At 51.4% G+C, this 22,168-nt stretch overlaps 1 protein-coding gene across 4 annotated transcripts in view; it reads right to left on the minus strand.

Annotated features, from left to right (window-relative positions):
- The window catches only part of bcas3 (BCAS3 microtubule associated cell migration factor), a 163,279-nt gene that overhangs the window by 80,184 nt on the left and 60,927 nt on the right, over positions 1–22,168 (minus strand). For all 4 annotated transcript variants that reach the window (XM_035533994.2, XM_035533993.2, XM_035533992.2 and 1 more), the window contains 6 exons: positions 20,125–20,249; positions 19,853–20,018; positions 19,292–19,392; positions 15,922–16,022; positions 14,407–14,603; positions 14,176–14,273 (listed from right to left, as the gene is read on the minus strand). In XM_035533994.2, the coding sequence (XP_035389887.1) occupies positions 14,176–14,273; positions 14,407–14,603; positions 15,922–16,022; positions 19,292–19,392; positions 19,853–20,018; positions 20,125–20,249 (788 nt within the window). The remainder of the gene's footprint in view (positions 1–14,175; positions 14,274–14,406; positions 14,604–15,921; positions 16,023–19,291; positions 19,393–19,852; positions 20,019–20,124; positions 20,250–22,168) is intronic.

The raw sequence follows: 22,168 nt of genomic DNA on the forward strand, positions 1-22,168 counted from the left end.
GACATCTTGTTTATCGGCCTGGAAATGAAATGTACACAGCAGAGCACCAATTTGTGGCTGGATCTGCTGGCACAGTAATGTTTGCCGAGGTTCTGTTTTACAGTAGGGGGCTCTCTACTATCTAATCTCATCATCACATGGTATACCACAGAAAATCTCAGTGCAATTTCTGTGTGGCTGACTCCACTGTCATCTTTTCTCACACTTGCAGCACACTCACATACCCAAGAATCCCTTGCAGTCATGAACCGAACCAAATTCAAACACGCAAGTGGTCACCATCACACCAGTAAGCACTTCTTCCCCACAACCAGGAGCTTGGCTCCAGCGGGCAGAAGAGTGCGGAGTGCCTCTTCAAGACAGGGGACTCGCATGCACCTAAGGTGCCATATCTCGTCACTGCACACATCCATACCGCGGGAACCAAGCCTAGCAGTCATTTAGTTACTGCACCACTAAAACTACAACGATTAGATCACAGTGATCAGAATTAAGGGAGCTCATCGCAAGATGGGCTATTTGCTGCAGCCTATTTTAGGACAAATTAACTACCAAACACGATGGTTTCCTCCGAAGCCCTCAGTGATGTAATGCGCGCATTTAATCTGGTTTAGCTCATTTGCATAGGTTCCCCTCATTTCTTTCAAATTACTGGGGTTTTTTTCCCCTGTGTTCCTCACAGGCGAGTGTTCTGTGCAACATTTGACCTTCATGAAAGATCAGCCGCGGCCCACAGACACATGGATTTAAGAGCGGCCCACATAGCGGCTTAAAAATCTTGCCACTAATTTGGGGCCTCGTTCAACTCTCGACTTTAAAAGGCTGGACTGCTGTGGCTTTGATGAAAACGGTGCAGCCTCTCGCGGCGCGTCTTTCGGTCGGGCACTCGGGCGCACCAAGCCCATTGCCACGGCGCAGCAGCGCCGGCCACAGACGTTTGAGTGGCGCTCGGGGTGTCGGGGGCGATGCCGTGCGTTAGCAGTGGAGTCTTCCTGGCGTGAACTGCTGAATTAATCATTCGGCGATGGAAAAGGAGGAAATTTTCCCTGCTCCACCGCACACCGCAACTGAACGAGAGCCAGCTCCAGCCTCACGATAATTGAAGTGCTTGCAGGAGATCAAAGCGGCAAAGTTTGGTTACATCTGTGAGGGGGAATTCCACTCACGCAGACAGAGAGTGAAAGAGAGAGAGAGAGAGAGAGAGAGAGAGAGAGGTGTGTGGTGTTTTGCCTTTAAACAAAACCTCTGTCCTCCATACCAGCACGATATATTGTTTCTTCCTATCTACCAGGGATTAAGTATTTCAGCAGATGTTTACATACACACATTCAGCTACTCTGTAGTGCTGTCATTTTAAAAATGCCCTTTTGTAGTGGTGGACTTAACGTAGTGAGAGTAATTTATAGCCAAACAGAAATGACTGTTTATAGTACAGTCGTTCAAATGACGATATAAGCCTAGCGTTGAACTTGGGTGAAAAAAATCATTAGTGCCCGGTAATAAAGCTATGGAGGCCAAGTGGGAAAGCAAAGAACAAAAACAGGCGATAATATTTGCTGATTATTTTTTTAAAAATAGGCCACAGTTTAGTTGGTACCACCTTTATGCCTCAGTCGCTGAGCAATCGAAAACTACGTAAAACTGCAATAGGTCTTGGAATTTTGGGACATTTTCGAAATGAGTGTCCGGAATAATGGGCTGGGTGGGGGGGGGCTGGGGGGGGGTTCGGAGTCGAGTACTCAGCATAGGCTAGAATAACAGTCTGGCAGAGCCGCTTCAGAAACATCTGTATCTAATTACAAACTACATCCTACTAGAGATTCTCGTGGATGAGAACAATGCAGGCGGAGCTGTGAGTTCAGGAGTGGTGTCAAGCGCAGGCCGCGCGGCAGGACAGGCGGGGGCTGCTCCTTTAGGGCCCCCAGCCCTGTCGCGGCCGACGGCGGCTCGCGGGAAGCTCGCCTCGGTTCGGACAGCCTCGATGCGCAGTTGTTGAATCCTTGTGTGTGCGAGTGTTCTGTATCACTTCAAAGCTGAAACACTCAGGAGAAGGCGATACTGGGAGTGTAGTGGGAGATAATAATAACAATAACAAAAAGACTGCAATATGTTAGCACTAATTTAGTGCCATGAGCAATGGTCAAGATTTCAAAAGGGAACTCAAAACAGAACCGAGAAGGTGACCAGACCTCACCTTTACAGGAAGTGGTTTCTTAGAATTCTGGTTTCTTTCTATTGGGATTTTTTTTTTTTGTGTGCGTGTACAGTGAGACACAAAAATATACAAAAACACACAAGCACAGACGTTCCTCTGAGTGCTCGTGAACTCTTCTTTTCTCAGGACATTGCAGTAATTCCCAGCAATAATAAAATGATACAATCCAGTGCATTAGGCTGCGGCTGTGGACAGAACAATCTGTGCTCTCTCAGAGTAACTGAATTTTATTTTGATATTTTAGTGAACAGAATCGGAAACCATTTCTACTCAAAAAAAGGCTAAGATAAGAACTGGCTGGATGTGAATGGGAAGTTTCAGAAGAGACATGGTAAAAAGAATCCTGGTAGATTTTTTGACATTTATATCAATGGAAGCCTGGGGAAGCCATATTGAACACATTTTAAAGCAAGGAAAAAATGCATAGCTCACACTGTTTGTTTACCAGGAAACTGGATGTTTTCATACCATATACAAATGTTTAGTGGTTTGAACAAATGTTAAAGAATTTAGTTAAAATTGCTCATTTGCAATGACTGAAATGAGATCAAGGAAAAGTCTTGAATCAAGCTACAAAGTTAATCGATTTCTAACCCAAAGTCTGAAGCCCTAACTGACAAACACAGGAGTGCACACACTCACGCGCGCAGACACAAAGTAGAAGACCACTAGGGCATCAACGCTTGCACGGCTGATGCCCAGTTCTCAATGAGCGGTAGGGCTCATTAAGAACTGGGCATACTGGTGCTGGGAGCAGGCTCTCAATTATTCTCACACAGAGACAGCGTGTCCTCCCGTGACCTTGTCATACGGCCCTTGTGTCGGAGACAACAGCTCAAAGAGAGGAACCCCAGATATGCAGAAGATCGCACTCACATACACAGAGACATTTAAAGGCACGTTTGAGAGGCTTAAACTCTAAGCTAACATTGCTCCAGCTTTCAAATGCAAAAATCCCCTGGACACACGCAGCAAGATGTTCCACATGTGACCTCCGGTCCTACGCCCTGATGTGCTGGGCGAAGCACAAGGTGACAAGCTACATATTGTGGGTGAGCGGGCTTGCTGAACCTGCCCAGACCAAGCTGAGTGTGGCGTGCTTTCTGAGTGTGACGCCGTCTCTGGGTCTGCTGTGGTGAAGTGACATTTACCTAATGCATCTCTAAACCGCCTCACAACCAGTGGGTGAGTGACAGGGAAGCGGGGTGAATGGAGCAGGCGGCGCCTGGCGCTGATGCCAGCCGACTCCGGGAGGCCGGGCCACGCACTACTGCCACCGTGGCTTTGCGCCTCAGTCCACGGTCTCCAAACAGCGGAGGTCTGGCGCTCTCTTGGGCAGTCTTGGAACTTTTCCTCGTTGGTCACCACGGTGACAGGCGATCATAGCTCTGACTTAGGCGAAGGGAGGTGTGGGCTCACGAGGGACTCTTCCACGGTTCAGGCCGGTACGCTGCGGCTCCGAGCGATGCACTCCGCGCGGTGCGTGCAAGTGGAGCTGTTATTCGACACAATGGAAAGAGAGTTTGCCAGGAGCAAAATAACCAATCAGGGCAGACGGTCCTTTGACCTGCTCTCGCTGCTTTCTTGAGAACAAAAAGTGACCCGTGCGTTTGCCCCTGTATCCTGAACACCCTTCCATGTGACGGAGATCTGCTTAACAACAGAGGGCCAAGAGGTCCCTGCTGAATAGACACGAGCCACGCTCCAGCATTTGCATTCAGACACACCCTTTCCACGGGATTCGATTAGCCCCGTTTCTGAATCTGGATGCCCACGGTCATCCTCTGACCAACGTGTTTTTCTTTAATGCCGTCATTATATCTTCTGTTATGTCTTACGGCCCGTGTTTTTGCTCCCATAAATAGCAGGCGCGGGGATCCGTAGGGTGGATCTAAGGAGACTGAGCAGGAAACTGAACTGGAGCTGCCAGCGAGAACCTGCCAAAAAGGTCAAAGAGGCTGACAGAGATGGAGGGAGGGCTGGCACAGGACTTCCTACTGAGTGTAAAACAAGGCCTTTTCCAGTAGATGTAATTACAAAAAAAAAACCCAGCAGAGAGAGAGCGAGAGAGAGAGAGAGCGAGAGCGAGAGAGAGAGAGAGCAGGCTAAGCGGAGCTGTGCATGAGACATGCTAAAAAGTGAGTGAGTGGAACACCCAGGAGACACTGAGCTAGGACGGTCAGTGCCATGCGAAATAAACTAAAGGGGTGAATATTTCCTTTGGTCATCGCCTCTTTATGCGGATGCGCGTGCACACGACTGGTTCCAGGAGCAGTGTTTGTGGAGCTCAGTGGGCAGACGAGCAGTCTGCCTACAGGCCGGCATGCAGCAGCGGCGACAGACAGCCTGGGGCTAGCGCACACCAACCCCACCCGCCCCCCCCCAGCACGCTACTGCCGCTACAACAAAGACTGCTAACCGACAAAATGCTTTTTGTCGTGCGTGCTCATCCGTGCTGCCCGTGTCCTGGCAGGTGAGCGTGCGTGGGCCGGTGCCCGGGAGCAGTGGGCTCGGCGCTGAAGGAAGTGCAGGCGTCACCTAGACGACAGCCCGCCCTCGCCCAAATGCCGACCCTGTGTGTGAGCGTCCGGGGGCAGATGTGTAGACACCCAGGCTGGGACGCAGCATGTGGAGTTGATAGCTGGAGGTACAGGCCTCCCCCCCCAACTGCCTTCCTGTCTAAGGGGAGGATATTAGCAAGGCCCAGGCTCAGGAAGGATGAGCCCAAGGCCTCAAGGCCTCATCAGGCCCGACTCAGCCACGCTATCCCAACCACCATCGCCCTCTCCCACAGCCCGCGAGCGCCGAAACGGAACGCTGGTGTTTGCAGCGGAGCGGGAAGCTGAAAGGAGCATTCATCTGCTCCCACGGCCTCCTACAGCCCCACGGCCGTCTCTGGGATGCGATGCCACGCCAGCCGGGGCAACTGGAGGTTAGGGTTAACTGGAGGAGCAGACGATGAGATGATCCCAACCGAGCACACCCAGGTGTTTGGAAGAGAAGGCCGGACAGTGGAAGGACGGCCGCAGACGGCGCGTTGATATGGGACTAGAGGGACAGCTACTTCCAGGGGGAGTCTGGCAGAAACGGCCCGGCACGCCGCACACCGTGAGACCGCCAGCAGCACTCACCACGTCCCACACCTACAAGCCAGTCGATGCAGCGGTGGGCGTCTGGCTGCACACATGTCCCCTCATACACCAACACAGCGCATCCAAGTGAGAGAGACAGAGAGAGAGAGAGAGAGAGAGAGAGAGCGAGAGAGAGAGAGCGAGAGAGAGAGAGCGAGACTCCTGACTCAGGTACGTGTTAATATTCTTCTGTTATTTGTTCTCCGAATCTTGCGTGTCTCCTGGAACAGCAGGCCTCCTTCTTTACACTCCAATTCCCCTTGGTTTGTCTCTTCTGCCCCAAACTAAATGATCCTTTCATTTCCTGCCGGGCTATGGGGCCTCAGGTGGCGGCTGCGGCCCGGCTCAGTGGCCCCGCGTGCACGTAAAGTTCACAGCTCGTCCTCTTAGCCGCTGATGCGCTATCATAACACAGCTCACCGTGGCACTTCCTGTATGGGGCTGCCTTGCGTGAGACGCTCTGCGCCGGGGATCAGCCGCCAGACAAATATTCCCCTGTGTGAAGAAGACGAGGCATCCAGCGTCTCATCCTTCCTGTCGCACCCGGCACACCAACACGCTGAAGCAATTACAGTGTTCACACACACCCTCCGACACTCATATGGAGGATAAACCAGGGAAGGAAAAGAAGAGAAAAAAAATGACACACCCAAGAGACACACACACACACACACGCACACACACACACACACACGCACACACACACACACACACACACACGCACGCACGCACGCACGCACACACAAGCATGCACGCACACACACACACGCACACACACACACACACACACACACGCACACACAAGCATGCACGCACACACACACGCACACACACACGCACACACACGCACACACAAGGATGCACGCTTGTATGCACATACACAGACATGCGTGCGCACAGACACACAAACATGCACGCACACACGCACACACACACACACAGGTCTCCTCTAGCCAATCCACAAGTCAGACTCCGGAACTGGCTTAGGAAGCTCTTTAATGGTTCCCAAACTTTTAGGGGACTGGCTGAGTGGTGCAGGGCTAAACATGTGTTTAGAGCAGACAACATCAGCAATCACCACTTGACCCTTCAGCAGAGGAGGGGTCATATAACAACCCCCCCAAACCTTTTTTTTTTTTTTTTTTTTTAAGGGCTGGAGGAAAAAAAAAACCTTTAACAGATAATATAATCAAGTGAAAGCACTAGGCTGTGGTGGAGAGACTGCAAGCATGCTGAGTTCCAGATGTTTGAAATGAGCAGTCAAAAACACTGCAGAGCAGAAAGTGCAGTTTCCATTAGAGACTTCTCAAGGTTCAGAGGGAGGAAAACACACACACACACATACATACACACACATACATACACACACATACATACACACACATACACACAGTCATGCTTTATGCAGAGGGACTGCAATTCTTTGCAGCTGTCAGGCTATTTCAAGAAAGAAGAAAGCAGGGGAAAAATTAAGAAAGCAAACAAATAGTTTTGCCTGCGTCCTCAGATATGCTGTGTGAAGGAGCTGCTACAAGGAAAACGCGAAAAAGGAGTGTTTTCCGACATTCCCACAGTACCTCACACACACACACACACACACACACACACACACCCTCATGCCATTACAGTAAGTGACCCAACACCTCTGGGTTTATTTATAGAACATGAATCAGAAACCTGAGAAAGTTACGGTGCACAGCTCCACATCCTCAACCACTTAACCCTGCGCACGTTCCGTCAGGAGACCTGCTCAAACGCAGACGGTGCACGGGTGTGTCCGAGGCGGCCCGTCGTGCCCGGGTCGCATGCCTGCCTTCACCTTTTGGCCTCACCCACAAGCTTTAGCGGCTGAACGGACGAGGTTACGTCGCACGCGGAGGGACGGAAACATAAAAAAGTCCAAAGAACATGAGCAGGGAGAGAGAGGGGCTGGACTAGCTCACAGCTGGGGCCTTGGGAGGGAACGGACTCCAAAGTAATCCTTCCCAGTTTAAATCCACTTTACCAGTATGTATGGGGAAGACAGAACAGGAGAGGGGTGGGGAGGGGGCAGCTTCATCACAGTTAATGTCTCACCGGTGGGAGGAAAGAACGAGACTTCAAATGCCTCCGCAGGCCTAGTTTGGCGAAGCGGAGGGCTGGGAGACGGGTCTCAGGTTTCCCTGCAGACCACATTAAAATGCCAGAGGGTTAAAAGTGAGTCGATTTGGACGCGAGATGCCAAAATAAAAGAATTAGTGGTGTGCTGTGTTTACATCTGCAGTAGAACTGGGGCAAAAAAAGCAGGCATGACAGGGCTCAGGCATTACATGAGAGAGAGAGAGAGAGAATCTGTAAACAGCAGACTACAGCACACTGTGCCAGCCTCTGACAAGACAAAGCAACTGCCAAAGCAGTGAGCAGTGACATAGCCATACAAAAATGCCAACAGTGTAGGGAAAAATGGTAACCAAGAGGAAAAAGTTGCGTTCTGTGACACATTAAAAGTTAGAGGGATAATCATTCATCTTGAACAGCAAAAAAATAAATAAATAAAATAAAATACAAAAAAGGAAGAAAGAACAAAAGGACAAAAGAAAGAGAAAAAAAAAAAACACCGCACAAATATTTCTCCGGATGCAATTCTCCGTCCAAGGATACATTTCCCAGTAGAAATCTGCAGCGCGGAGGAAATCGTTTAGTCTCCTTAAGTGCCAAATTGTATCCTGATTTTCCTGCCCTGGCTGCCTGAGCAAGTGTGTGTGAGGGCTTCTGCAGTCCCTCAGCCCCGTGCTGGGTAAACAGTTGGAGAGGAGGAGAGCTCATGCCGGGCCAGGAGCAGCAGCGCTGTTTCCTCCACACACACCGCGGGAGGGGTGGTGGAGCTGTCCGGCCTGCGCATGGACACGCTGATCGTGTGAGAGGGACCGTAAAAGCAAACAAACAAACAAATAAAAATCCGGTGATATTCATGTTGCTTTTGTGCGAGTCCCTGGAAGAGGCTGGAAGAGGCTGGAAGCGGCGAGGCGTGGAACATGTGGAGATCATTTATTAAAATTACTTGAAAAGCTTGACGCTTCATTAAGATCCTTGTGTTTATTAGAATGTACAACAAAGCCCCAGTGGAAATACTTCCTGGGGTCAAGCACGAGGCGCTTTCACCAGGACGACGAGGCTCTAAATCACTCCCTTAATTAGAGTGACTGGACTTTGCACACCATTGTTCTTACATGCTGAACACGACAAGCATATGTTCACGAATGTTCCCTGTTCTGTCTGTTTACTGCTGTTCATTTACTGGATTGTGTTGGGAAGGGGGGGGGGGTGCCTACGCCACCATCGCCACGGCTACGAGCCGGGAGCCACCGGGAGATGTGGCTCTGGCAGAAGGTTGCCTATAGCAACACTGATGAGCGTGCGGCGTGGTTAGGCAGGCGGTAAGGTTAGGCAGACCCGTAGCCAGGGCCTCGCTCATCGCTTCAAAGCAATGGTTTGCGTGGAAGCCAAAGGAGGGGGGCTGTTTCAATAATCCCAGTGGGGGGGGGTACCAACAACAGGAAACGTGTGCAACAGCCTTTCTCGAGCCTTCCTAAAATAACCACCCTCTTCCAACCTTTCCTGGAGGAGCCGTAATTAATATGACAAAGTCAGAGCAGCAGGAAGGAGCGGAAGAAGGACGCTCTGCACATCCGCTCCCTCCCAGCCCTCGTCCTTCCTCAGCGCCCGCGGGGCGAAGCGTGGCCGGAGCGGTTCTGCTCCTGGCACGCTGGCAGTGCCTCTTTCACCCCCGCTCCGTAGGCCACCGAGAGAAGCAAAAGCAAACGATCGGGGAAGCGCAAACAAACGCCGGCGGGCCGGGGAGCCCGAGGAGGGCTCTGCTTCAAAGGCTGTTTGGACACCGTTACGCACGCCCGTGTCACGGCGGTCCGTACGCGTCTACTTCTCCACAGGGCCTGCGGAAAACTAATGAAAGCATTTTCTTTCTTAACTTTCACACGATCCCACAGTCTGGAGGCTTCGAAAGGGGAAGAAGGAAGGGGAGAAAATGCTTTTAAAAGGCCTGGAAATGATGCTTTCCAGCCCCGAGTTGCGACAATGAGGTATCAATTACAGCGATAAGATCTGTGCAAAGTTCAAATCAAGCGCGAATTTCACATCTGGTCCTGTGCTCTTGTCGTCAAATTAATGGATTCTTCTAAAGACACGTGCACTAAGAATGTGATAACTTGGGCTTCCTTACTGCTGATAAGGTTCCCTCAGGAAAGAGAAGGAGGCACTGAGATTACTAAAGTACACATCACCAGACAGGAGGACTTGTACAGGCCATCGCACACAATCCTGTGACATATGCAGATCGACCCAAACGCAGACGCTGGACTTTAACCAGAAGAACCAAGAAGCTCTAAGGAAAGTGTCAGAAGGGTGAGCCCTAGTGCAGAGTTGCCCACGAGCGCACCCTGCCAAGACGCTCTGCTTCTCCCTTCTGTGCTCATGGCGCCAAGCCAGGGGAGCCGAGCAAGCTCTACGGACTAGAGGGAGGGAGAGAAAGACAGGAACGAGAGAGAGAGAGAGAGAGAGAGAGAGAAAAGACACGTAGACAAGAGCAGGACTGATTGCAGAGAATGAACAGCACTGGCGGAGAGGTCACCGCATCGTGGCCCATCCAGCTCACTGGAAGAAGACGGCTGTGGAATCTGGCCCAGACATTTCTGGAATTCCGAGTCTCCCTGGAAAACCCCCAGGGCGCGGGAGGCCGATCGGTTATTTTCAGGTGAGGAGAGAGGGGAGGCGACTCCGCAGTGCTCCGTTGTCACCTGGATACCGTTACCAGGAAGGCCCGAGGGCAGGTGGACAGGGTTAAGCTGCAGCGCTAAATGAACGAACAAAGGAGGTCTGTGCGGGCAGGTGGGCAGGTGGGCGCCTAGCAGGCTCCCACAGTGAAACTCACCCGCGCAGGAAGTGACCTCGCAGCACCTCGCCAGGACACCTGGACACAGGAGGGGCGGGGCGGCAAAACGGAGAGAGGTTCTGGGCAAACCTGCGCCGTGTGACCCATTTCAAAAAGCAGAGCGATCGCTCTGCCGGTCGCTTTCAGAGGCGTGAAATGCAGAAACTCTGAGACGAACGGTAAAACAGACACACAAGCAGCACGTTGCCAGATAGGGCTGGTTTAGCGAGCCTCCCGCTGAGAGGGGGAGAGAGAAGACCTCCTCTTTTCATCTACTGTTCTTGGGTAACTGCTCAAGGTGATGAGGTGGTGAACACCTCCACACGCCCGACTGATGCACGACCAAGTAGAAGCGCTGGCCGCTATAGCGCGGTGTGGAGGTGCTGTCAGGGTGCATTAGGCCCAGTGGCAGCTGTATGGTGGAATGGGGGGGGGGGGGGCTTGTGCCTCTCGCAGGCAGAGGGATCTCTGCTAAATCTCTAAGAGTCCTGCTAAGAGTCCTGACTCAATTACACACACTCACTCTCTCTCTCTGTCACCCACCCACACACACACACAAGGGTCAGAGTGTTGCCACTGAGCTCATGATGTTCAACATCCAAATGCATGTTTGTACATCTATGTAGCATCTTCCAAAGAGATACAGGCCTAGAACTGCAGGGGTAGCACTGCGTGAATAACTGCAGCTTAGTTACACCAGACTGGTATCCTGTACTACAACTCCAGTGTGACGCAGTGTAATCTGTCTTTGCAGAAGTCTTTCATCACTGGCTCCTGGTCTCTGAGACATTCTGATACACAGCTGACAGCACTGTTCAAAAACCTCATCCAGCACATGCTGCCTAAAATCTGACCCTGGGGAACTTAATAGCTCTGTGTGACTTTAGCACACAGAGCGCTCAAAAACAGCCACGTAGCCTGGGTATCGTGTGCTGACAGAGCAGCTCGGGATGCCGCGGGATGCGTCGGACCTGCGGGCGTGGCCTGGCCAGCAGCTCTGCGGAGGTAGAGGAGATGGCAGAGGCTGTTGGGTCCACGGCAGATGCCTGACACACTGTTGCCCGACATCTCCTGCCCGTGGCAGTCGGCATGTACGCACACACACACACACACACACACACACACACACACACCTTAGCTAAAGGGGTCGAACTGATTTCACGGCCCTCCACACATTCTCCTATATGCTCAGACCATTCCAACCTCGCCCTACCGTTTTAAAATGCTCCCGGCAAGACAATAAACCTACACCGGCTCCAAACGAGCCTGGCGCATTTACTGTCACAATGAAAGAAAGCAAGACGGAGGGGTGTGGGGGTGGGGGTCTAGACAGCACAGGAGGGGGAAAGATAGTGAAGCCTGCCATAGACAGAGGAGCCAGGCCTCTGATTCTCAGATAGCATGAAGATGATAAGAATGGCGTCTTTCACCATCAGATCTGGAGAATCTGCCCCCGAGCCTGCGGCACCTTCCCTTCTCCACTGGGAAGGGGACTTCCAGGACAGCGGCAGAAGAAAGGAGTCTGTGTGTGTGTGTGTGTGTGTGTGTGTGTGTGTGTGTGTGTGTGGTGGGGGTGACAGGTGGTGGGTGCTTTTGAAGCAGCCTGGCTGGCCTGATGGGAGAGTGTGGGGTCACTGGAGTGCGGCCTGTATCTATAGGTGGCTGAAAAACACCTCTCATCCTGGGAGAGATCGTGTGGCCGGGGCTCCTCCTCCGGCCGCTCTCCGGCCTGAATGCGAGCAGTATCTCCAGCAACAAGCCGCCTTTATACCCGTCCGGGTAATTATGGGCCATGGGTCAGGATCTGTTACTGCTGGGCCCAGCAGCATCCAGGTGCCCAGCTTCAGAGAGGAAACCCGGCGAGCACTCAGGCCTGTCCGCAGGGCCTGGAGGCAGCGAGGCAGCAGAGCAGCAAGCGCCACTACAGGACCTGCTTTGTCTCTACTCTCATCTCACACGCACACACACACACACATGCACACATGCACACACACACACACACACACACACACACACACACACACACACACACACACACGCGCACGGGCTGCACCTAACTTGAGGGCTACATGATGCAGATAAAAGAAAAGCCTCACACAAGTGATTAAAATCTGCTGCTTCCGTCTTTGCAGCGAGGATGTGCGATACTGGCCATTAGCGCTGGTTGTTCGGCCTCTGATGCAGATTAGTGCAGTAGTGGATGCACGCTTGGACACGCCCATACGCTGTGTCCTCTCCCGAGGATGTCAGAGCTCCGTTTGCTCGTGAACACCGCACGCGTCCGGCTGTCAGCGCAGCCTCACAACACGTTTCCTGTCGCCGCTGACATGGATACGCCACAAACAACACCAGCCGGCAGCAGAAGAGACGGAAGGTGCTGACGCCAAACCGATGACGTGGTCATAACAAAACAAAAACAAAAAAAAATCAAGTAGTCTCTCTGGCTGGGTTATCGCAGGCTCCTGTCTTAGCCCTGCACAAAGCCCTGTGTAGTCTAGCAGGCCTCTGGATGATGCTAGATTGGAGGGCTAGATCGCACCAGCGATAGTGCTGGCTGCACGCGTGCGATTGATTTTGGGAAGCCGAGACTCTGGGTGCTAGCCTCCTTCTGACATCGGACTTGCTGTGTCAGAGGCCCACGTCTGCGCTGCGCGCATCCGGCCACGCCCACTCCGATGAAGACGGCTCCCCTGGGAGGCGTGTGAAACGTATAGCGTCTTCCACCCCCCGCCACGCGTCCCCGTACGCACGGCCGCGGTGTGGCCGAGGCTTTGGTATCTCACGTGACGAGCCCATATCATGTTAGTCTGGGGAGAGTAGCAGAGATGGAAGCGTTGTGGGGGTGCTTTCCATGGTCAGGGAGCGCAAGTGTGAGACGTCGGGCGGCTGAGGGTCCGGGGCGCGCATGCACAGGGGGAAGCGCGAGGCTGCGGGACACGGGGGGGGGGGCCCGTGGCCTTTCCAACACTCCAAGATGAAGCGTTAGGGCTCAGATAAGAGGAGGCGCCAGGCTGCTCCCGGCCCTGAGCACTGAGCAATCACACACACATACACACACACACACGCTGATAAACATCGACCCATAGAAGCCCGCTGCGGCCCTCCTCCAGATGACAGAGAGAGAAAGAGAGGCAGAAGAAATGGGAGGGGAGCGGAGGGGAGGGGAGGGAGTGCGGATGGGCGGGCGGAGCAGCGGGCTGGTTTAAGCTGGGTAATAAAGACGGACGCTCGGTTTTGGAGTGTCACAGGGCTCCTCATCGGAGGTGATGAGTGGAGGACAGAAATGCAGGTCAGTGCCGCCTTAAAGATGAACGACGCTGACAGCACGGTGGAACTAATGCACGTGTGTACACCGAACCGCTGAAGAAAGCATGAAAATCAACAACAGTCAACTTGATGTTTTTGACAATTACGTCAGGCGGCGAGACGTCTCAAATACATGTCGACGTTACTCAGACACAGCCAAATACTCTCCTGATAATCTTGTTACTGAAAAAGGACTACTGATGTACTAAATCAGTTCACAGGCCCAGATTCAAAGCCCGAGTCTCTTGATTGGATCTTAACGTGGCAACTGGACGAAATGGAAAACATTTTGAAACGCCACTGAACACCACCAATGTAATCCCATGCAAGGATAAGGCCTGCAAGGTCTGCTATTATACTGCTATTCCCTAAACATGCTACAAAAAAAAAGCACAGAACTTTAAGGATTTTAACCTCAGCATGTTTAACACGCTTCATTATGGTCAATGTGACTGATAACAGTGACCACTAACAAGTTCTTTACCATGTGCCTCTGCGATTTCAGTGATCCCTGTGGGCAACACGGCGGAGGGGGTTTGGGAGAACAGCCCTGCGAGCATGGCGGAGGGGGATCGGGAGAACAGCCAGTGTCTTACCTGAACCGTTATCGATGACAGTGGTCTGGGTTCTGCGCTCAGTCCCCAGGCGAGAGGAACCGGGCATGCTCATGGGCTCCGAGCGCACTGGCTGGATCCTGCCACGCAGCAAACAGACGGATTTCATTATGGAAGGTAATGATTCACATTTTGCATCTTGAGGACAGAAATGTAAGCTCATAGTGTTGTAAGTGTGTGTGTGTGTGAGAGAGTGAGTGTGTGCACGCGCACCTCAGGCTGTGCAGGTCCAGGTCATCCGTGTCGAAGTCAAGCAGAGGCTGCTGCGTGTCACTGGGCCCCTGGGACTGCAGCACTGATGAGCTGGAGGAGATGACCGTGGTCTGGCCTGAGGGGTGGATGGTCTTAAACTGGAACTGTGGGCCCATCCAGAGACGTCTGTGAGGGCCGGTGTGGGTCACGATCTCCACCTGCAAAAACATCCGTGACAGCCACCGTGACAGCCTGGACTGCTCACGCAGGGCTGTGATTCAGGCCAGGAGATGCAGGATTTCCACAAATCCTATTAACACGAGCATCTCGAAAATACTGCATTATCTCACATATTTTACTGATCGGTCATGCAATATTGTGAATGATTTCAATGCAAGTGACAAAATGATGCACCAAATCAATCCATAAAGATCTCAAAAATCCTCAGCACTGCCTTTACATGTTATAATTTCGTCTTCAGTATATAAGAACCTTTTGTGAGAGATGAATTATCATCTAAACCCACACACGTTGGCGCACAGCAGAAAGAGGCATAGCTCTCTGCTCAGCAATGCCACTCCGCAAACGTGCGGTAGACGGACGCTCCTCTCCCTTGCCAGCGATCTGCACCAACATGGAACAGATATGTGCTGCGTCACCACCATCGAGCGGGAGCAGGAGGAAGGAACAGGAGGAGACAAGCCCGCTCCGTCAAAGCCGACAACCCCCATCCCAAAGTAGCGTGGGAGTTGCGCGCTTCTCTCCGCCCCTCGTCACATCTGTGTAAACGAGACCGCGAGGAAGACGAATGTGCCACTTTTTCTTCCCCACCCGAGTGTCGGCAAGCCCTGGGAGACACGGATGCTGCGCTGCTGGGTTTACACGGGCCAGAGGCGGATGTCCCCCACCCCTCACGCCACGTGACGTGCTCGGTGGGGACAGCTCCGGTCGTACACAGCCGGCTGCCGGGGCGCTGCCGTCGTTCCAAAAAACGAGGGCGAGCGCTGCAATCCTAATCCCCACTCACAGATAAACTGAAGCACCAAGAAGGGTTGGGCCGCATGTATCTGAAAGTGGTCGTGTTGAGCGTGGATGGTGCGGTATTAAAACGCCTGGGGGCAGCGGCATATCACACCATATATATGAAGTGGAATTAGACTTTGTTAATATCCGGACATCAAGTCATGAAATGTACATTATCTAGAACCCATAGAAGCATTAAATGAAACCATAGCTCAAAAAATAAATGCATTTTTAAAAATGCAATGCAGTCTGCAGTCGTCATTTTGATAACTATCAGGTATAACTAGGGAAGGAGGTACCAAATGACAATTACCAGAATACCAGTGACAAGCAGTTTGCATTTAGCACTGTTAATAATGCATGGCAAAAAAAACTGTCCATGACAAAAGGTTGGACACTTAACGGACTAACCAAAAGCCATTTGAAAACCCCTAACAGACTGTGTGCCTTCCCTGGCCTGGGGGCGTTCTGGCCTGGTCATGCTGAAGGACGCAGAGGAGCGGGCGTGCTGACCTGTGAGAGCCACTCCTCATCCTCGTGGCCACTGTGGTCGGACGCCAGGCTGTCGTAGGACTCGTGTCTGGTGATGGGCCCAGGGCTTCCTGGTGGCACCACTGTGTTGAAAAAGCAAACAGGACGATGTTCTACATTTGAGTCAACATCTCGTGTGAGGAGGAGAGTGAGAAAGCACTTTTTTCCCCTATGGGGAGGGGGAGGGTGTGCGTGTGTGTGTGTGTGTGTGTGTGTGTGTGTGTGTGTGTGTGTGGAGCTGAAGCAGGCTTGAGTAACCCGGCATAAAGGATGAAGACTAATAAGCGGAATGGGTAGTTTCTCTTCCCACCTCCAGGCTAACACATGACTATGGTGCAAATGTATTTAATAAAAGTCTGAGTTATAAAGTTGTCAAGATCTAATCTGGGGAACACAAGGAGCTTCACATTCTTTTTCTCCCTCATCATCACGCACGCACGGCAGGTGTTGAGACACAACTGAAGTTTAAGTAACATGCCCTGATTCTCCAACAGACGATGGCAAATCTCCTCACCAACACTACATGCTGGCAGAGGCTGAACACAGAGGCAAGCTGCACAAGAATCAGTGCCGATCTCAAACGGTGGTGAATACAGACAGGTCTCACTCACTCCCCCATGGCCCCTGGGCCCAGAGGGGCAAAAAGTGTCGACTAATTAATAATTGAAGCAGGAGAGCAGTAGCTGTCCCTGTGGCTCAGGTTTCAGTGGGCTCATAATGACCAGACTGGAGTAACAGTCTGAACACTGCAACTCAGAAAACAGAGGAGGCTGCAGACAGGAAACGGGAACCGACCACACAAATTTGCGGTGGTGCTGAAACTGCGGGACTTGCACGTCTCCTCTGGAGACTGGGTGGTTGTTGGTTTTTTTGCCAGATGAAAATAAAGCAAAATGACAAAGTCAATATTGCAAATTACGTTTGTCTGATCATTATATAAAAATGCCCTATCGGCTGAATCACTATCATTATATATAAATATATAAACATTATATATTTATATTATACATTATTTGAGTGGCGTTCCAGCATATGAAATTCATGTGATGTGACTCGAATGTGTTACATTGGTGAACTAATTAGTACAAAACTTGGTGGCTTGTCAATGGGGCACATAACTATAAAGCATTAATAAAACTTGCATTCCTTACACCACTTGTAACTGATATGACTAAGTGATGTCAGGCTGTAACAGAGCATTTGGAGGGTGACGGGGTCTGGCGGAACGCGACAGTTATGATCTTATCAGCCATTGAAGGGTCCTGCTGTGTCTGTGCAGGAGCTGGACAGCAGAGCCTCTGGGCTGGCCCTGAAGTGGTGCCAGGCCTGGCCTTTACCCCAGCCTCGTCTGTCCTGCCTGAGGCCCAAGGAGGCAGTCAGGGTTACTGACCAGGCGTCTGCAGCCAGTAGGTGGGCTGAAGGCTTTGTTGAGTCTCCAGCCACAATTAGAGCGTTATGAGGCGTGGAGCGGCCCTGCTGGTTGGAGCACTGGGAGCTCGTTTCCATGACCAAACTCCGCGGCCAGCCAGAGGTGTTTGAGTACACAGTGCAGACAGCTACGCAAATATTGCCCAGACCCCCCCCCCACCCCCCCACCCCCACACACACACACACAAAATTAATCATAGTTGAAAAACAAAAAAAGGATTAAGAAAAAGAAAATACTAAATCATGGTAAACGAATGCCAGCAGCCGAGGTTGAGGACGGGAGAGAAAGCCGCGCATTCATCAAAAGGTGGTCGAGCTGCAGCCTTGGACGAAAGCCCTCACAACTCTCCTCAAGCCTCATTCATTAGCGAGCTCTCAGACACGGAGGTGCCTGGAGCTGATAAAGAGTCGGCTAATGTCGCACGGCCAGGACTCCCTGAGCGCAGTCGGCCGGGTTCGCGGGGAGCTTTCGCAGGGCCCGGCGCGCGCTCATTATCTGCCCGTCATCTGGGCGTAGTCGGCGGGATGGCTGGGCAATGCTCCTCCTCCCAGGGTGCAGGGAGCCCGGGGCAGATGGACAGGTGGAGATAGTGCCCGTGAAAGTGGCGCCATGGCGCCTTTTATCACCAGCCCTGCAGGCTCCAGATCCTCTGACCCTACTGTCCACATGCTGCATTTTTAATCAGCCAGGTCATCCAATATAGAGGCCGACGCCGGGCTGTCAATCGTGGCAGGGCCCCGCCACGCCCCCCTACGCAGCCTGAGGCCATGCAGGATGCCCCGAGAGCTTGGGAAGTGCCCGCCGCTGGCGCCCTTGCGCCATCTCTGCGCCTCCCTGGTCGCCCCTCCCCGTAGTAGGCTTCGGCTGACGTTACATGGAAACCGAAAACCCGATAAGGCTCGCGTTCACGGCTGGGGCAGGGCCTCTTCTCCAGACTCCTCCCTTGGGTTCAACCGAAGCTGGAAGATGAGGCGACCGTGCCGGCCCCGATGCCGAGCGGAGACGCTTCTCTCGGCAAAGTCCCACGGGAGGAGACGGGAAGGTGGCGTGCAGTGGGTGGCGCTGTACCTCGGGTGCTGAGGGCAAAGCGTGAGGTAGCTGCGATTCAGCGCATACTGACCCCGGACCTGCCGCACTGGTTAGTAACCGGGGAGGACGGGGACAGAACTAGAGCCGCTCTAGTTCTGTTTAAATCGGGACACGCTGACCCGCCGCTCGTTAAACCACCTGCTCTCAGCGGAACACATCCACACAGACCGAGCGCCGCAATAGGTCACGCCAGGCTGCTCTGTCCACACCCACCCATCCGCGGGCACTGGCACTAATGCCAGAGAATATTCTACCTGTCCGGGATCAAGCCACCGGGACGTAGTGGGAGGGATCGGACGCGAGGCTTCACCCTGAGGATCCCAAGAGCCGATGACTGATGTTTGCTGACAAATCTCCAGTCAATGGCGTTGTGCTGGCGTATTAGATGAGTGGCCTTCTGTGAGCACACTGCCCTGGAACTGCCACCACTTGCATTTGCCCTCGTGCACTTGGTACTGAATTACATGGGCATAAAGTCACACTAACTGTCCTCATTTGAATGCGGACTTAATACAGAGGCACAAACAGTTAAGGGGGAGAGAAACCGAGTGACAAATACCCAAAATCACGCATTCCAACACACATACTCAAAGTGAGACTGGAGGCAGGGGGCTTGCTGGCCTTGGGGTGCCTGTCAGTTTTTGCTTTTGCTGGCGACGCAGTGGATTCTGCAGGACACCATGTGCCACCAATAATGCTCAAAACAAAAGCCCATGGACCATATACAGCATTAAGCACCAAGTCATGCTTTAGTGCACTAACCTTCTCTTGGGTTTCATGCTCAAACAAATGCATGTGCACACACAGACACACACACACAGACAAAGTGCTTACAGCCAGCCAGGAGGTATTGGTAGTATTGCACCAAATCAGAGGCCAGAACCAAAGGGTGGTTGCTGTTGAAAGGAGGTTGGAGCTCATTCCACTGTGGTGTTCTATTCAAAACAAACACAGAAATCAATTTAGGAAGCACACATCAGAGAAACAGATGTATAGGACGGTCTCCCGCTGAGCAGTAATGAACTCAATTCCCCTAAGCATGGCTGGCCTTCCAGTTCTTCTGCCTCATGTAGGCTAACTCAAGCAAACATCACAGGACCCGCTATCACTTTACACTCATGGTTTTAGCAAAGAACAGGTTTCAAAGCAAGTCTTTTGGTCCAATCCCATTCGACACACTTAGGTAAGGACTATTGTGGGTAATGCTCCTAAACTCAATGTATGGATCACACATAAATCTGGCTGCCTTGAAATAAATGCAAAATCTCATTCATAAGGGGTGAGGTCTTATGACGGCTGCCTAATGCAGTGCAGGATGTCATTTTTGGGCCATCGCTGGTGATGTACTGGCTTGGTCTGTGGTTTAATGTGGCTGAGCTGAAGGCAGGACAGCACCTGGCCAAAGTCCAACAGGCTCTAGGACAGGTGTTCAGCTCCAGAGGCGTGTCATCCCCTATCTTCTGCGCTGTGCTGATTGGCCGAGGCTCCAGGACGTGCTCCACCAGGTTACCGTAGCAGCTCACGATGTAGAGGGAGTCAACAACAGCCTGGCGGGACTGATCTGAAGAGAACAGGCAACAGAGGGTGTCAATATGTCACTTTCATCAACTTTTACAAATAACAACCAAAGTGCTTTACAGTCAGACGCATTTGTTTGAGGTTCTGACCTTTCTCTCTCTTCATGTTGGGATTGGTGATGAACCAGGAGCAGGAGGAGGCAAACACAGCAGCCACACAGAACTCCCCTCCACTGGACTTACTGGGGGAGATCTGGGGGGGCGGCTTGGCTTTGCTGCAATAGACAGAGACACAGGAGTGAGCTTTGGGGAGGAGAGCGAGAGAGAGAGAAAGATAAGGGGGAACTTAAAGAGAGACACAGAAAGGCTTCTGCAGCCTGCTGTAGGGAATCTGAGCCCCAGGGTCAAATAACAGAAGAAACTCACAGCCACATCACTGAAAAGAAAAGAGACATCGAGTTGGGATGCATAAATCAGGACAATGGTCTCCACACATGAATGACTTCTTTCAAGGGTTTGAGTGAGCCAAGAAAAATTTCACATCAACAAAGCAAAACACTTTATCTATAAATGATGAGCATCGCACAAGTACACCCCATGCATGAGCGCAAAAAGATCACCCTTTACCAAGGTTACCAGTGCTCCCACTGTTTCCCAATTAACACATATTAGTTTGATCCGTCTTAGGTCTTGACATCACATCACAACAATTTAATTCTGCCTGGTTTTGAAGGATGACTAAAAATATAGCTATACATTATAAACGTAATTATATATGTATATAGACAATATAATATAAACAAAGAATCTATTTTCTAAAATGTCTAAGTGTTTAAAACTGGAATGTTGTTTTGAGATTTGACAGTTGATTTAGTAACGGTAATATCACATCTGTAGCGTGTTTTCTTTCTAACATTCCAGACAAAGCAAGAATTGCAAAGTTGTGGCATGTTGATGAAAAACACATCATTAAAAACTAAGCTATTAGAAAATGGATAATAATTTACACTTTAGAGGCCAAGGACATTGTACATAATAGATGAAAAATTCAGACTATTTGTGTTGTGCAGCCCTAAAAGCTCATCACACACATCCTCGCGAAGTGAAGCGAGTGTTGATGTCACATAATTGCGGTCATTTGCTTATAAATCTGGTCCAAATGGAAGTGCTGCAGCTGCCCCTGCAGCTCTCATTCTGGATTAGCCATTTAAAAGAATTTATTGGGGGCTATTGAATTATTCTGCATGCCAGAAACAGTTTGATGAAACCCTACACAGAAAATGGCCGAGCAACGCTATTGGTGCAGAGAGGGGTGGGGGTGGGGGAGGTGTGTGGGTGGTTGCGGAGGGGGTCACCATATGGATCCCATCCTGGAACAGTAGCGGCTTGGTATCAGTGTCGGGCTCCTGCCTAGCCTCCACTGTAAAAATCTGCCCTCCACATCTTAGCCAGCCACACAAGACACTGAACACTCACAAATCTCCCACGAACCAGGAGCATATTATCACAGGAAACATGAGCTACACGCACACCGTATAACACTGTGTGTAAGGGGAAGCAATAAGTTACTTATCATTTTCAGAAATGATAGTAGCAAGAACCAATAAATGCTTCTGGCATCAACTCAGCAGTGACATATTGAGCACCATCAGAGGAAAAAGAAAACAAACCCCCCCCCCCCCCCCAAAAAAAAAAAATTATTTTTTTTTTTCTATCAGCAAAAGTAACAAACTATTTTAAAGCCAGCTGAGTTGAGCTTAAAGGCAAACATGTACTGACTGTCCAGTAGTTGACCTCTCCAGTTCGGACCTGAAGGACACACTAATGGGTGCTGAGTGACCTGTTGCTGCACTGAACTCTCACTCTTTCACTTCCCTTAAAGCTGTCAGCAGGTCGTAAATTACTCCCAGGTTGAGGAGTGATGCTGCCGTTTTTGGTTAGCAGACACCACACCTCGGATGCCAGCTACGAAGGAGGAAAGTCAGGCCTGTGGAGGGCGAGGGGCACGGATTTATTAGTGCTGGATGAGGGAGGAGCCCTCCCCTAAATATCTGCAGTGTAGGGTTCACCTGATGAGAAGACAAAGGCATGTCAAGATATTGTCTTAGCCCGCGTGTCCGTCTGCATGTCGTCTGCGTGGCTGTCGGGACGAACAGAGGATCCAGAGCTAAGTCAACCCCACTGAGGAGCTCGG

Source organism: Electrophorus electricus, chromosome 17 (genome assembly GCF_041902795.1).
Source record: "Electrophorus electricus isolate QZ-2024a chromosome 17, ASM4190279v1, whole genome shotgun sequence".
In the NCBI taxonomy this organism is placed as follows: domain Eukaryota; kingdom Metazoa; phylum Chordata; class Actinopteri; order Gymnotiformes; family Gymnotidae; genus Electrophorus; species Electrophorus electricus.